At 36.2% G+C, this 15,080-nt stretch overlaps 2 protein-coding genes across 2 annotated transcripts in view; both read left to right on the top strand.

Annotated features, from left to right (window-relative positions):
* actn2b (actinin, alpha 2b) overlaps nt 1-2,485 on the top strand; it is a 20,285-nt gene extending 17,800 nt beyond the window's left edge. Inside the window, exons 21-22 of the mRNA XM_016269919.1 lie at nt 487-645; nt 1,087-2,485. Coding sequence (XP_016125405.1) covers nt 487-645; nt 1,087-1,245 — 318 coding nt within the window. The 3' untranslated portion in view covers nt 1,246-2,485. The remainder of the gene's footprint in view (nt 1-486; nt 646-1,086) is intronic.
* A 1,672-nt stretch (nt 2,486-4,157) lies between these two features.
* The window catches only part of ryr2b (ryanodine receptor 2b (cardiac)), a 47,600-nt gene continuing 36,677 nt past the window's right edge, over nt 4,158-15,080 (top strand). The window contains 26 exon segments of the mRNA XM_016269918.1: nt 4,158-4,202; nt 5,763-5,879; nt 5,994-6,116; nt 6,197-6,271; nt 6,356-6,434; nt 6,570-6,682; nt 6,777-6,894; nt 7,448-7,544; nt 7,619-7,693; nt 7,795-7,951; nt 8,121-8,288; nt 8,822-8,943; nt 9,098-9,281; nt 9,385-9,520; nt 9,597-9,692; nt 9,800-9,918; nt 10,430-10,563; nt 10,739-10,980; nt 11,360-11,552; nt 11,753-11,972; nt 12,106-12,210; nt 12,287-12,390; nt 12,471-12,541; nt 12,845-12,966; nt 13,186-13,412; nt 14,122-14,953. Coding sequence (XP_016125404.1) covers nt 4,158-4,202; nt 5,763-5,879; nt 5,994-6,116; nt 6,197-6,271; nt 6,356-6,434; nt 6,570-6,682; nt 6,777-6,894; nt 7,448-7,544; nt 7,619-7,693; nt 7,795-7,951; nt 8,121-8,288; nt 8,822-8,943; nt 9,098-9,281; nt 9,385-9,520; nt 9,597-9,692; nt 9,800-9,918; nt 10,430-10,563; nt 10,739-10,980; nt 11,360-11,552; nt 11,753-11,972; nt 12,106-12,210; nt 12,287-12,390; nt 12,471-12,541; nt 12,845-12,966; nt 13,186-13,412; nt 14,122-14,953 — 4,074 coding nt within the window.

Below are 15,080 nucleotides of genomic sequence, written 5' to 3'. Positions count from 1 at the left end.
TTTTGCTATTTTTTATTATTTTATTATTATTTTATGTGAGTGGCATTTTTTAAAGATGACATCTAGTAAACTTTTGTGAAGTTCATGCTCAATACAAGAAACAACTACTTTGCCAATGGGGTTAGAAAAAACTTATATATATATATATAATATATACAATTATATATAAAATATTATGTTAAAATATTAAGTACATTGGATATATTATCTTAAAACATCTCTCATTTTATAATTTTTTTTGATTGGCAAATACATTTATTTTGACAGTTTTTTTCCCCAGGGAAAAATGTAGATTATATGCATAAATTATATGCATAGATTATAATAAATGATGCATAAATAGACTATTAAATATATTTATATTTATGTTAAAAATGTGTGTGTGTGTGTGTGTGTATAAATATATATACTGTATATATATATATATATATATACGTATATATTTAATTTAAATGCTATAAATGTATGTATGTGTGTGTTTTTCAGGGTGAGGTGGAGTTTGCCCGGATCATGATGCTGGTTGATCCAAACACTTCAGGTGTTGTGTCATTCCAGTCTTTCATTGACTTCATGACAAGAGAGACAGCGGACACAGACACAGCTGAACAGGTCATCGCTTCCTTCAGGATCCTCGCTGCAGACAAGGTGTGTGTGTGTGTTGTTTAACTTTACTTTATCGATTTTCTTCAGAAAAGTTTTGCCTGAAAAATTCTTTCCATATTCCTTAGCTGTTGTTAATTATAATAAATGATGCATAAATAGACTATTAAATATATTTAATTTAAATGCTATAAATGTATGTATGTGTGTGTTTTTCAGGGTGAGGTGGAGTTTGCCCGGATCATGATGCTGGTTGATCCAAACACTTCAGGTGTTGTGTCATTCCAGTCTTTCATTGACTTCATGACAAGAGAGACAGCGGACACAGACACAGCTGAACAGGTCATCGCTTCCTTCAGGATCCTCGCTGCAGACAAGGTGTGTGTGTGTGTTGTTTAACTTTACTTTATCGATTTTCTTCAGAAAAGTTTTGCCTGAAAAATTCTTTCCATATTCCTTAGCTGTTGTTTATTGTGTCTTCTGTAGCCATATATTTTGGCAGATGAGTTGAGGCGAGAGCTTCCTCCAGACCAGGCAAAGCACTGCATCAGCAGGATGCCCCCATACACTGGCCCCGGAGCCCTGCCTGGAGCCCTGGACTACACTGCCTTCTCCACGGCCCTCTACGGAGAGAGTGACCTTTAACTCTCTCGACAGCTCTGACCTTTTTCAATCCCATCACACTTGTAAATCAAGTAAATTCTTTATTCATCAGCCTCAAGAAATGGAGGCATGGCAAATAAACAAAATGAGCACAACTTCAGTTTTTTAGTCTTAGTTGATGTATGTTGCTAGATGATTGATATGAAATGTTTAAGTCAACACATGTAATGCAGTCTGGAAATGAACAGAATGCAATTAAGAAAGTTAAAACAATTTGATCTGTAACGGTCCAAAGTAGTTGTGAATTTTAGATTCACTTTCTCATGAATTGTTGAGTCCATGGCATGGGACACTATTTTACTGTCTTTCATGTAGGCTATGTATAATAGAGAAAATTTACAAAGACTTTGTCACTTGAATTACAGCCAAATCAGTAAAGTTACACTTAATTCAGTACTTTTAAGTACATTATAGGTTTTCTTTGCATTTTACTCTGATCTTTTCCAATCGCACTTTTCCAGAATGAAATCTATTTTGTGTGGTAGTGCTAAACCCACAGTATGTAAGATTTTGCACATTTGAATTATCTCCAAATGAGAAAGATTCACCTAACCATTGTGCTTTTCTTGTTTTTCCTCTGGTACTGTAGTGTCCCTAGTTAAAAAAGCAACATGAATAGTAGCTCAACTCAATTCTCCACAACATAATCACCTAAAAACCTAACAGTGCATCATTTCATATACAGTAACAGTTTAAATAAGGTAGGAAGAGGTGACTTTGTCATTCTCACTAGTGAGTCAGATAATTAAGAGCACCATTGGCTGATTTGGTTGTACATGACATTTTGAATATTGCGAATGCTTGGAACATTTTCTGAAGTTTGGTGATTACATGAAGTATCAATCTATGTACTACTACAGGGCTTGTCACATAAAGAAAGCAAAAACAGAAATTATGATATAATACTAAATTTACAGTTGTGGGTAAAAGTACTGTATGTGAACCCTTTGGAACGACAGACAAACACTGCCTGGTTAACACACCATTGTCTGTATTAAACACAGCATGCAAACCATTCACAGTGAAGAGTGAAAAAGTATGTGAATCCCAGAATATCTATCAAGCTTTCACGAATACAGCAAATTTCTCACTAAAAAGTCACACTAGTTCAGTGTACAATGACAGTGCATTTGATTGATTTTTGGTCAATTTGTTAACATATCAAAATAGTTTCAAGGGGAGACACTGCAGGCAAAAACACTTTTTCTGCTGCTACTGCTGTCTGTCCACACTTTTTGTCAAGTTTGAGATTTTGGGCTTTTTGGTTTTTCATAAAGTGTTTTTTCAGACTAGTGGAAAGAAAACATCCAAAAGACACTGTTAGGTGTTTATTTTATAGCACTTTACCTATTTGTGTCAATAGATTTCCATTACAATACATATTTTTAAAGGCCGTTTTCTCAAAATGAGTTTTTTCTCCTACACTGAGCCGTAAATCTCCACTTCAGTAGCACTTACACACACCAAACTTTACATTTTTATTCCTGTCTATGTCCTGAAGGTTTTTACACAGGGATTTGTTCATATATAATTTGCTTGATTATATACAACATTTTATTCCCCCCAAAATTGTGAAAATATTGTGTTTTCTGTCCATTCTAAGCATTTTCTGAATTATGGAGTGACAAAAATGAGATAACCAAAATTCCCTCCGTGAAAACTTTTGACTCTAATATGTCAAAACAATTAAATGAGAATTTTGGAACTGACATCATCCAGTGTTTAGATTTTTCTATAGAAATGTATGCAAATTAGCGCATATTTCATTAAATAATGGCTCATTTGCATATTTAAACCTAACATTTTAGAAAACTTGTAATACATTTTTTTTTTGCAATTATCAACGTAATCAATCAGCTGGGTAAATAAGGCGATAACTATTAGTTATTTTTTTTACCCTATTCACCTGCAGTATCTCGCCATGAAAAAAGGTGATTTGTGAATGTTTGCTGTTGAATTCTATAAACAAGAAAGCCAAATGTGTGTTTTACAGTGACATAAATGAAATAAACCTCATGAAAAGGCCAAGTCTCTTGCTTTTTTATTTAATGTTTTATTGAAGTGTAATTAACATACCATTGGCCTAAAATATGTGTTTATGTATGCATAATAGAGTATTTTATATAAAATAGCATGTTTTACTTTTATAAAATACAAGTTTTTAGTAGTTTTTACTTGTATTATATATTGAAAGTAAATTCTTTTTTTTTTCTGCTTTTCTTTTCTTTTTCCTTGCTTGCTTGCTTTCTCCACTGTAACTTACCAAATATGGAAAAGCCCTTTCTTTCCCACTTTACCGTTATCAGATCTCAGCAGCATTATCTCATGATGGGTGGTATCGTGGTCTCTCTGTTCTGGGATGAGTTCAGCACCTGCGGCTGGGTGAGTGGAGCTCTTCAGTCTTCTGGTTCTTACACACAGGTCCCTCAACAAGACCAGATCCAAAGTCCAGCAACATAGTCACTGAACATGGATATAGGAGAAGCGGAAGATGAAATACAGTTGTGGCCTAAAATATGTGTTTATGTATGCATAATAGAGTATTTTATATAAAATAGCATGTTTTACTTTTATAAAATACAAGTTTTTAGTAGTTTTTACTTGTATTATATATTGAAAGTAAATTCTTTTTTTTTCTGCTTTTCTTTTCTTTTTCCTTGCTTGCTTGCTTTCTCCACTGTAACTTACCAAATATGGAAAAGCCCTTTCTTTCCCACTTTACCGTTATCAGATCTCAGCAGCATTATCTCATGATGGGTGGTATCGTGGTCTCTCTGTTCTGGGATGAGTTCAGCACCTGCGGCTGGGTGAGTGGAGCTCTTCAGTCTTCTGGTTCTTACACACAGGTCCCTCAACAAGACCAGATCCAAAGTCCAGCAACATAGTCACTGAACATGGATATAGGAGAAGCGGAAGATGAAATACAGTTTCTGCGAACTGTAAGTAAAATGGACTGCATTAAAATACAAATGTGAATGCAATGAATGATATCTTGACTATTTTTTTATGCTGAACTGCATTAACTTCAGACAAAAAAGGGCTGATTATTAAACTGCAATTATATTTGTTATGAGATTGATGTAATGAGATTCTTGGACATAAATATTAGATGCTAACAGATGGGTTACAAAAAAATATAAGTGAAACATTTTTGGCCATGCATATGGATGCACAGTCCAGCATACGTGAAATTTAGATCTGTACCACAGATATTAACAGTGTTATTTAGTAATTTCAAACTGTGAGAAATTGCTCATACTGTAACTGTGTATGTATCATTAATTGTTGGATCTATGGGTTTATATATGTGGTTTTATATGTATTTACAGTGTTTGAATTCACATTTGAGAGCGTTTGACCCATATCACTGGTGTCTATTTTTACTTTGTGTTATCAGTAACAGAGGAACTGGAGAGTCTGTTGAATGTGTGAGCTATTCACTCTCAGCTCCATATCTCTAAAACACAGATAAATGGGATACTGTGCTCTCTCTTTCTCACACACATACAGTACACATTTCCACTGATTCACTGTATGTATTTTAGCACATGCGTTTGTAACAGTATCATGCTGGAAATCATTAATTATTTGACGTTGTGTTAAAGCTAGGCTTTAAAAGTGACATGAATGGTTGAATATGTGTGGTTGTGTCTGTGAGACCCACTGGTCAGTGAAACTCATATGACAAGCTGGAGGTGTTGGAATTCTCTATTCACTGACTGATAAGTCAGTCCTAAGTATTCAGTCCTTATAAGGCTACACTGCACTAATGACACAGAATCACTTCTATTGTCCACACTGTAAGAGAAGCAATTACACTTTATGGGGCTTTTCAAATCACAAATATATATTAAAAATGTTGCATTATTTAGTCAATGAATTAATTACATTAAAACATGGTAGACCAACAGTCAAAACAATTTAATATTATTTTACTTTTTTGTTCATTGTTGCTATCATTGAGGTTTGCGTGTTCAGTTTTGAGGTGTATGTGCTTTTATACAAACCTTTTGAATGTAATGCCTTTGCACCATGTTACATTTGATTGAATACTTGTTAATTTTGCCTTGACAGTGATTTATTGGCAGAATATGATATTTTACATTTAACAAATGAACATTAGCAGAGTAGTGTTACTAAGGTCAATTATCAAATCTCAATGTGTCATATTGCCTTGATTTTTTGCTAATTTTCTTTTTACAATTTGACATTTATTTAGCCCTATTTATTTATAGATTCTATTATATAGAGTTTATATAAAATATAATACAGTGGCAGAGCTCTTCGTTTTCCATTTGTTCCATTTGGTGCTGTGGAATTCCTACGGGCGCCATAATATGTCATTATAAGCATTCTTCCATTAAAAACCATAAGTTTCATTTATAATGTGTTTTTTTTTTATCAGATCTGATAGTAGTCCATATTCTTATTTCTGGTCTCAGCTGTAATGAGTTCAGATTTGTTGTAGCTGCGGTCTGTAATGAGAATGTGTTTTTCAGAGGGATGAGCTGGTATTGAGGTGTTGCTCATCAGGCCCTCATCAGCAGAAACTGTGTTTAGCTGCAGAAGGTTTCGGTGACCGGCTGTGTTATCTTGAGTCCACCTCCAACTCAAAGGTGAGATGCGCATTTGTTTAATAACATTGTTAAACCAAGTTACTATTCTGTGTGTAAGAACAGTCTACCATGTGCATTATCAAACTTCTGAAAAACCTTTCCTCTTGCTTACAGAATGTTCCCGCAGACCTTTCTGTGTGTGTGTTTGTGCTTGACCAGTGTCTGTCTGTCCGAGCGCTGCAGGAGATGCTGGCCAACCATGAAGATCAGTATGCAGGGGTGGGTAATGTAGTCAAAGTTGTACGTATTCATGTTGTAAACAAATGATCAAATTTGTGCCGAACACTGTAAAATATCACAGAGTGGTTTCGTTTCAGTCACGTGAGGCAGCTGGGCGTCGTACTCTGCTCTATGGCCAGGCGGTTCTCTTTCGACATGTCTACAGCGACATGGCAAGACCAGTCTTGATTTTACCTTGTTATTGCCATGCTGGGACTATGATGTTTTAACTTTAAACCTCTTCTGTCTTGTTTTAGTATCTCTGCTGTCTGTCCACATCAGGCCTCTCCTCTGACAAGCTGGCTTTTGATGTTGGTTTGCAGGAGGACACAAAGGGTAAGTTCATATTCTCCCCCTGTATAGTGTGTAATATGCGTGTGAATGTTTTAATCTTCTGCTATGAATACATGTTTGATAAAGACTAGAGCTGTCATATTATTTGTATCATGATTGTTGTTTGTATGGTTTTAGGTGAGGTGTGTTGGTGGACGGTTCACCCTGCCTCTAAACAGAGGTCAGAGGGTGAGAAAGTCAGAGTGGGTGATGATCTAATCTTAGTTAGTGTTTCCTCTGAGAGATACCTAGTGAGTAAATCCATTCGTTTGTTACCTGGTTATCTATTTATATATCTGTATACAGGTATTTTTATGCATTGTGACAACCTGTCTCTCTTATTAGCATGTGTCGTGGAGTAATGGTGAATGTAATGACAATGGCATTGGCCGGGTGGATGCTGCTTTCCAGCAGACATTGTGGAGTGTGGCTCTTGTTTCTACTCAGACTGCAGAGACGCAGGGTAGATGACCAATCACACGTTATGAATCATTTAAACATTTGTTTAGTGCCTGTAGATCTTACTGACTGATTTTCATGCTTTGTGACTAAATACATTGGCTAAAAAAAAGTATGCAGTTTTTGTGACCATATGATAAAACCATATGTTTTTAGATATATTTCAAAAATGGACAAACAAAAAAAATCTAGATACAAATATATATTTGAAATGTATATAGACAATGTAAATTTTTTTGTAAAATATTTTGTCAATTTTTTCCACCAAAGTGTATATACAAACCCAATTCCAAAAAAGTTGGGACACTGTACAAATTGTGAGTAAAAAAGGAATGGAATAATTTACAAATCTCATAAACTTATATTTTATTCACAATAGAATATAGATAACATATCAAATGTTGAAAGTGAGACATTTTGAAATGTCATTTGTAAATACAATATTTATAATAGATCACAAAAACAGTATTTTAGTAATATTTTATAATGTAATATTTTTGCTGGAGGTTTGTATAAAATTTGTGTCAGTTTTTCATGTGTTTGATTTTGACCTGTAGGTCATGTGAGAGGAGGGGATACTGTGCGTCTGCTACATGGACACACAGATGAATGTTTGACCATTCCTGCAGCAGAACACAGACGAGAGGAACGCAGGTCAGACAGGTTAAATAACTGATTGAATTACATTTATTACATCCTATTTCACCATTTTCCATCTTTTCCTTCAGATCTGTACATTTTGAGGGGGGCTCGGTATCCCTTCAGGCTCGATCTTTATGGAGGCTTGAAACGTTACATGTTGCGTAGGTATTCCTCCAGTTAGTTAGTGTATGACAGTTAGACAAAAGTATATATTTATTCCTTCTGTGCTGGTCAGATCACAGTAGTGAAGGGTTGTTTGCAGGTGGAGTGGCAGCCACACACACTGGGGTCAGCCTTTCCGTCTTCGCCACCTTTCCACCGGCTTATACCTGGGACTGACTCAGGATCGGGGACTACAGCTGGTGGAGAGAGAAAGAGCTGATATTAAATGCACTGCGTTCTGTCTCCGTGCATCAAAGGTTGGATAATATCAGCTATAAACGCAACATAGCCAGATAAACCACATTTTTGATTATATTGTATAGTCTGCATAATAATTTTCCTGTCTACACTTTCTCTTAAAGTGTGGTGGGATAATACATTTTAATTATGATTAATGCAAACTTTATTCTTTCTGTATTTTTATAGGAAGAGAGCCAGGAGAGCTCACACTTTAAGAGGAGAGATTGCATGGGTGCACCTGAGATCAAATATGGAGACTCTCTCTGCTTCATTCAGCACGTTGACACAGGGCTTTGGCTCACATATCAGACCACTGACTCCAAGAGACAGAAGGAAAGTGTGCCACAGAGACAGGTAAACTTGTGTAAATATATAAAATAAGGTCTAATATCATACTAGATAAGAACACTTACAATACAGAGCATCAGAAATCCTTCTAATATGCTTATTTGATGCTCAAGAAACATTTCTTATGGCATTATCAATGTTGAAAACATTGTGATGCTTAATTTGTTTGTGGAAACTGTCAAACAATTTTTTAGGATTCTTTGATGAATAGAAAGTTCATAAGAGCAGCTTTTTTTAAATATAATGTTCTTTTGTAATCAATTTTAAAATGACTTAATTTATAAATGTTAATACTGTCACTTTTGATCAATTTAATGCATCCTTTCTGAATAAATTAATGAATGAATTAAAAAAGAAATAATAATAATAATAAAAAATCTTACTGACCCCAAAATATTTGAAAGGTAGTGGACATTAGTCAGTTCCAGTGAACTCATTAATAATCCAAGTTAATAAGCCAAAGCACCTTCCTTTGTATTGGTTCCGTCTGATATGAATTTTGGTTCAAATGATTAAAGGGAAGTGGTTCTCTCTCATAGGCTGTTTTGCAAGCAGAAGGTCACATGGATGATGGAATCACCCTCTCTCGCTCTCAGAGGGAGGAGTCACAAGCTGCTTGTTTAATTCGAAGCTCTGCCCTTCTCTTCTCAAAATTCATTAGGTAAATATAAGAAATAGTAGAGTGGTAGCAGATGAAATAATATGTGCTTATCAGCTTTGCTTGAACATTTAGATATGCAAATGGTTTTTAAAGGCCAAAATGTGTTCAAAGAAGCACATTTATGTTTCGTAATGATTTTTCTTTACTTCTAAAGGGGATTAGATGATGTCAGCCAAAAGGAAAACATCACGGATTTGGATCTTCCAATTGAGATGGTCCATCTGACGCTCCAGGATTTGCTTGGTTATTTTCAATATCCTGAAATGGGGCAGGATCATGAGGTCAGACAGGGAGATATTAGAGCACTGAAGAACAGACAAAATCTTTTCCAAGATGAGGTAATATCTGCGGCGAATGAGAATCTCATATATCTTGCTGCTACACTGCAATAATATCTGAACTGTTTACTTTTTTTATTCTGCTTCATTGTGCTTTTCACAGGGTTTAATCACTCTGGTGCTGGACTGCATCGATCACTTGCATGTGTACAACAGTGCCACTCATTTTGCAGAGGCTGCTGGGAAAGAGGCAGGAGAGTCTTGGGAAATTATCTTGAACTCTTTTTATGAGCTGCTAGGTATAGGATGACTCATGTTTCAATATTTATAATTCAGGTTTAGCTTTTATTAACAAATTTTCTATTTCCCCTGCAGCTGCCCTTATGAGGGGTAATCGGAATAACTGTGCCCACTTTTCTAGTTCCTTGGACTGGCTTGTCAGCAGACTGGAGAGGCTGGAGGCTTCCTCTGGTATATGTTTTGCAAAATTGTTTAGCTTGTACTGTGACTAGAATAAGCTGATTTTAGAGTCTAGACATTGTTTTAATGCCTCACCTTGTCATTTGTTACTTTTTTAGGAATATTGGAAGTGTTACACTGTGTTTTAGTAGAAAGTCCTGAAGCTTTGAACGTTATTAAGGAAAGTCACATAAAATCTATAATCTCACTTCTGGACATACATGGAAGGAACCATAAGGTAACATTTACAGTACCGGTGTCTGCATTTATTTGATCAAAAATACAGTAAAACAGTGTGAAATAATTTTATAATTTAAAATAACTGTAAATGTTACACACCTGTAATATATAATATATTTTTTAAATGGAATTTATTCCTGTGACAGCTGTTACGTCAGTCTTCAGTGTCGCATGATTCTTCAAAATCATTCTAATATGATGTTTTGGTTCTCAAGAAACATTCTTATTATTATGATGTTGAAAACATTTGTGCTGCTTAATATTTTTTCGTGTAAACCAATCATTTTCTTTTTTTATTTAGGATTTTTGGATGAACAGAAAGTACATAAGAATGCATTTATTTGAAATAGAAATATTTTGTCACATTTTAAATGCCTTTACTGTCACTTCTAATTATTTAATGTGTCGTTGCTGATTAATAGTATTACTATTTTTTAAAAATCTTACTGGACCCAAACTTTTGATCGTTAGTATATTTATGTGCATTTATTTATTTATCACATCTGCAGATCTTGGATGTGTTGTGTTCACTCTGTGTGTGTCATGGCATGGCCGTCCGCTCTAATCAGCATTTGATTTGTGACACACTGCTGCCAGAAAGAGACCTTCTGCTACAAACAAGACTGGTTAACCAAGTTTTCAGGTGATTTGTTATCAACTCCCACACCACAAAATAATAGTGAAGGGCACATTTCGAGGTAATAATTTGTGCATCTAAAAATATTTTTTTAGTCTGTTATAATATAGAAATTGACCAGCTATGAGTATAAATGTTTAAAAAATCCTATAGAACATTTGAATTGTTTTTTTCTGTTTAGTGTGCGTCCAAACATCTTCCTGTGTGCAAGAGATGACTGTGCCCAATACAAGAAGTGGTATTATGAGGTTGTAGTTGAGAAGTCAGAGCCTTTTGTGACAGCAGAGCCTACTCATCTGCGAGTGGGTTGGGCCAGCACTGAAGGGTACCGTCCCTCCACCACAGGGGGTCACGGCTGGGGGTCAAACGGTGTAGGAGATGACCTCTGCTCTTACGGCTTTGATGGACTCCAGCTCTGGACAGGTGATATGGAGACTAAGCACATACACTACTGTTCAAATGTTTGACATTTTTTTTAAAGATATCCAGCAAGAATGTGTTAAATTGCTCAAAAATAAAAGTTCATTTGAACTGTTTTCAACATTGATTATAATGAAAAATATTTATTGAACACCAAATCAGCATAAAATAATGACTTCTGAAGAATCATGTGACACTTAAGACACCAGAAATGGTTGCTAAAAATTCAGCTTTGCCATCACAGGAATTAATACAATTTTAGAATATATTACAATAGAAAACAGTCATTATAATTGTAATAATATTTCACAATATTGCTGTTTTTACTGTATTTTTATCAAATAAATGTAAACTCCAAACACTATTGTTTATTCTTTCCTAGGAGGTGTAGCTCGGAGGGTCACCTCCCCCAATCAGCACTTGCTAAGGGAGGATGATGTCATTAGTTGCTGTCTTGACCTTAGTGCAACCTGCATCTCTTTCCGGGTCAATGGACAGCCAGTTCAAGGCATGCTGGAGGACTTCAGTGTGGATGGGCTGCTGTTTCCAGTCGTCAGCTTCTCAGCTGGAGTGCAGTGAGTTACCTTTGAATGGATTTTGATTTTGCATGTTGTGTTACTTGTAGGTTTGTTTGCTCATTTCACAATGAAAAATGTGGTCTATTCTACCCCAATTCTACTTCATTTTGTTTTAAATTAACCTCCCCAAGTTAAAATTATGACCTGTACATCCTAAAACAACTTAAATAGTGCACTGTTTTGTTTTTCTTCATTAGTGTGCGTGTGCTGTTTGGAGGTCGACAGGGGGAGTTTAGGTTTCTTCCTCCAGCTGGTTTCTCTCCATGTTCTGAAGCTCTCCTCCCAAAAACCCACTGCAAGCTGGAACTGTTTCACAAACTCACACGAAATCACACCGAAAGCCAACGTGACCTCTTAGGCCCTGTGGTACCTATAAGCCCAGTGACCTTTATCCCCATTCCAGTGGATTCCAGTGAGGTACTATTCAATTTTAAGTATGCTCTGATCATTTTAAATTTAGCACCAGTACATTTATTTCAAGCTACAATCGGTCTTGCATCAACTTGTATGAGTGTCTGACACCCTTGCGCTCAACTCTGCATCTTGTCAGGTTGAATATCCTCCACAGCTGGAGCAGATCAGAGAAAGATTAGCAGAAAACCTCCATGAACTCTGGCTTATTGACAAAATAGAGCAGGGGTGGACCTACGGACCTGTAAGTATCTGAGTAACATATTTTAAGTAGCTCCATCTCATTCTGATGTATATTGAAAATACATCTCTTCTCCTAGGTTAAAGATGAGAGCAGAAAAATACACCCATGTCTAGTTGAATTTTCCAAACTTCCAGATCAGGAGCGAATTCATAACCTCCAGTCATCTGAGGATATCCTCAGGTATTCCATTGATTATTGTGCCTAATAAAGTATTAATTAGCTCTTTATTATTAACCATGCTTCTTTTTGTGTTGTGGAAGGACTCTTTTGGCTTTTGGTGTCCATATTGGACTCTCTGATGAACATGCTGAGGAGAATGTGAAATATGTTCGTAGATAAATAATATTTTTGCAGACAAACCGAATGCTTGTTTTAATTTAATTTAATTTAATTTAATTTAATTTAATTTAATACAAAATAGCATTTCTGCACATAAGAAAGAAAACATCAAATGACCTTATTTCTATATAGTCTTCCCTATAATATTTGCTGCAGGTTAGGGATTTGTATTGTTGCCCACAGAATGTGATGCCACTATCAGCGGGAGTTTTTCGGAGTGAAAGAAGAAATGCAAAACCTCAGTGCCCTCCTAGATTGTGTGTTCAACACCTAACGCTTATGCGGTGGACCCGAGTACCTGACCACACTCAGCCTGTGGAAGTGACCCGTCTGGAGGAGAGATATGGCTGGAGAGCTCGCTGCACTCAGATCCGTCAGATCATGACCCTGCATATACCTGAGGAGAACAGGTCAGAGGTCATGTTGAAGATGTCAAGTAACTGCTAACATGGAGCTAGAAAAATAACCCAAAAATATTAAGGCTTTGACATATAACATTTAATAACATTGTGGCATATGTTATAGTTTTGTGAAGCATTTCTGCACATAAGAAAGAAAACATCAAATGACTTTATTTCTATATAGTCTTCCCTATAATATTTGCTGCAGGTTAGGGATTTGTATTGTTGCCCACAGAATATGATGCCACTATCAGCGGGAGTTTTTCGGAGTGAAAGAAGAAATGCAAAACCTCAGTGCCCTCCTAGATTGTGTGTTCAACACCTAACGCTTATGCGGTGGACCCGAGTACCTGACCACACTCAGCCTGTGGAAGTGACCCGTCTGGAGGAGAGATATGGCTGGAGAGCTCGCTGCACTCAGATCCGTCAGATCATGACCCTGCATATACCTGAGGAGAACAGGTCAGAGGTCATGTTGAAGATGTCAAGTAACTGCTAACATGGAGCTAGAAAAATAACCCAAAAATATTAAGGCTTTGACATATAACATTTAATAACATTGTGGCATATGTTATAGTTTTGTGGCATATTTTTATAGTTCAGAATGTAATTTTTAATCTGAATATTTACAGCTAATTTTCCCATAAAAAAACTTGCAGTGTAAAAATACAAAACATTACAATTATATAGTAATATTTGTATAATGTAAATAAAATTAGATTAAAATCTATAAAACGTTTTACACACTTTTCAACATTTTTGACATTTTTATCTATGGAGCTAGAATTTGTTTTTTAAATGTGACAAATAACAAAAAAATTTTTTTTTGGGTGGTGTATTTTAAAGTTTTCAATTTGAATTTGGTACATTTAAATTTTAAACATGACATTAGTAAAATGTAATTGTTTTGTGTTGTATTTAATATACTTGTATTTTTAAGATAGAATTTAAGATAACATATTTTTTTTATTCCGATAACCTTCCGATAACTTCTGAATTTCTGAATAAATTTTTGTTGTCTGAATATTTAAAACTATCCCCCCACCCCCCAAAAACTGCTGTTTAAAAATACAAATCTATAAAAAATGTGTTTAATGAAAAAACAACAACAACAACAAAATTCTAATACAATTTTTTTATTTCTGTGATTATCCTCTTTTCCCTCTTTCAGGTGTGTTGACATTCTGGAACTGTCCGAACTGCGTGATCTCCTAAAGTTCCATGACCACACCCTTCACCTCTACTCAGCCCTTTCAGCTCATGGAAACACACATGTAAGCCACGCCCTCTGCAGTCATGTCGACCAATCACAACTTTTGTTCGCCTTGCAGTGCTCGAGAATGCCAGGTCACCTGCGGACAAGTTACTACAACTTCCTCATCAACACCCACCTCGGTGCCCACGCCAGTGCCAGGCAGGCCATGACCCACGAATACATTGTGCCTATGATGGATGCCACGCAGTCTACTACGCTCTACAAAAACAATAGGAAGGTGCAGAGATTCCCAGGAAGTGACTTCAGCACTTCCTTATGGCCCAGAATGCGTTTTACGTCACCTTGCTTCATCAGAGCTAATAAAATAGACGTGATGGATAGAGATGAGGGTGGGGCTTTGTGGAGTAACTTGCGCCAAAACAGCCCAGAGATCCCATTGGATGTATTAAAGGATGTTGTCATAACAATGCTGAAGGAGGCAGTGGCAGCAGTAGGGCAGGGTGTGAGGGATCCTGCAGGGGGAAGCATAGAGCTCCTTATGGTTCCTCTGCTTAGTTTACTCCACACTCTCCTGCTGATGGGTGTGTACCAGGGGACAGATCTGGAGGCCGTGTTTAGTCTCATCCTGCCAGCCAGTTACATGAGAGGAACATGTAAAACAGAAGAGATGGATGAACTGGAAGAAAGTGATGGAGAAAGAGAGGAAAAGGAGGGTAGAGATTGGGAGGATAATGTCCCTCAGCAAAATCTTCTTCAGATGAAGCTTCCAGAAGCTGTCAAATTACAGGTTGGCACAGTTCATTTAAAGGCATAGGTCACCCAAAAATGAAGATTTTGTCATTTATCTACTCATTCTTATGTCATTCAACACTGTTGCCCCTTTTTGACCGGATTCTCTCTCTCTTATAATGTCT

The sequence above is a fragment of the Sinocyclocheilus grahami genome, unplaced genomic scaffold (genome assembly GCF_001515645.1).
Source record: "Sinocyclocheilus grahami isolate Dianchi unplaced genomic scaffold, SAMN03320097.WGS_v1.1 scaffold54.1, whole genome shotgun sequence".
NCBI lineage: Eukaryota > Metazoa > Chordata > Actinopteri > Cypriniformes > Cyprinidae > Sinocyclocheilus > Sinocyclocheilus grahami.
This window is presented reverse-complemented; position numbering and strand designations above follow the sequence as displayed.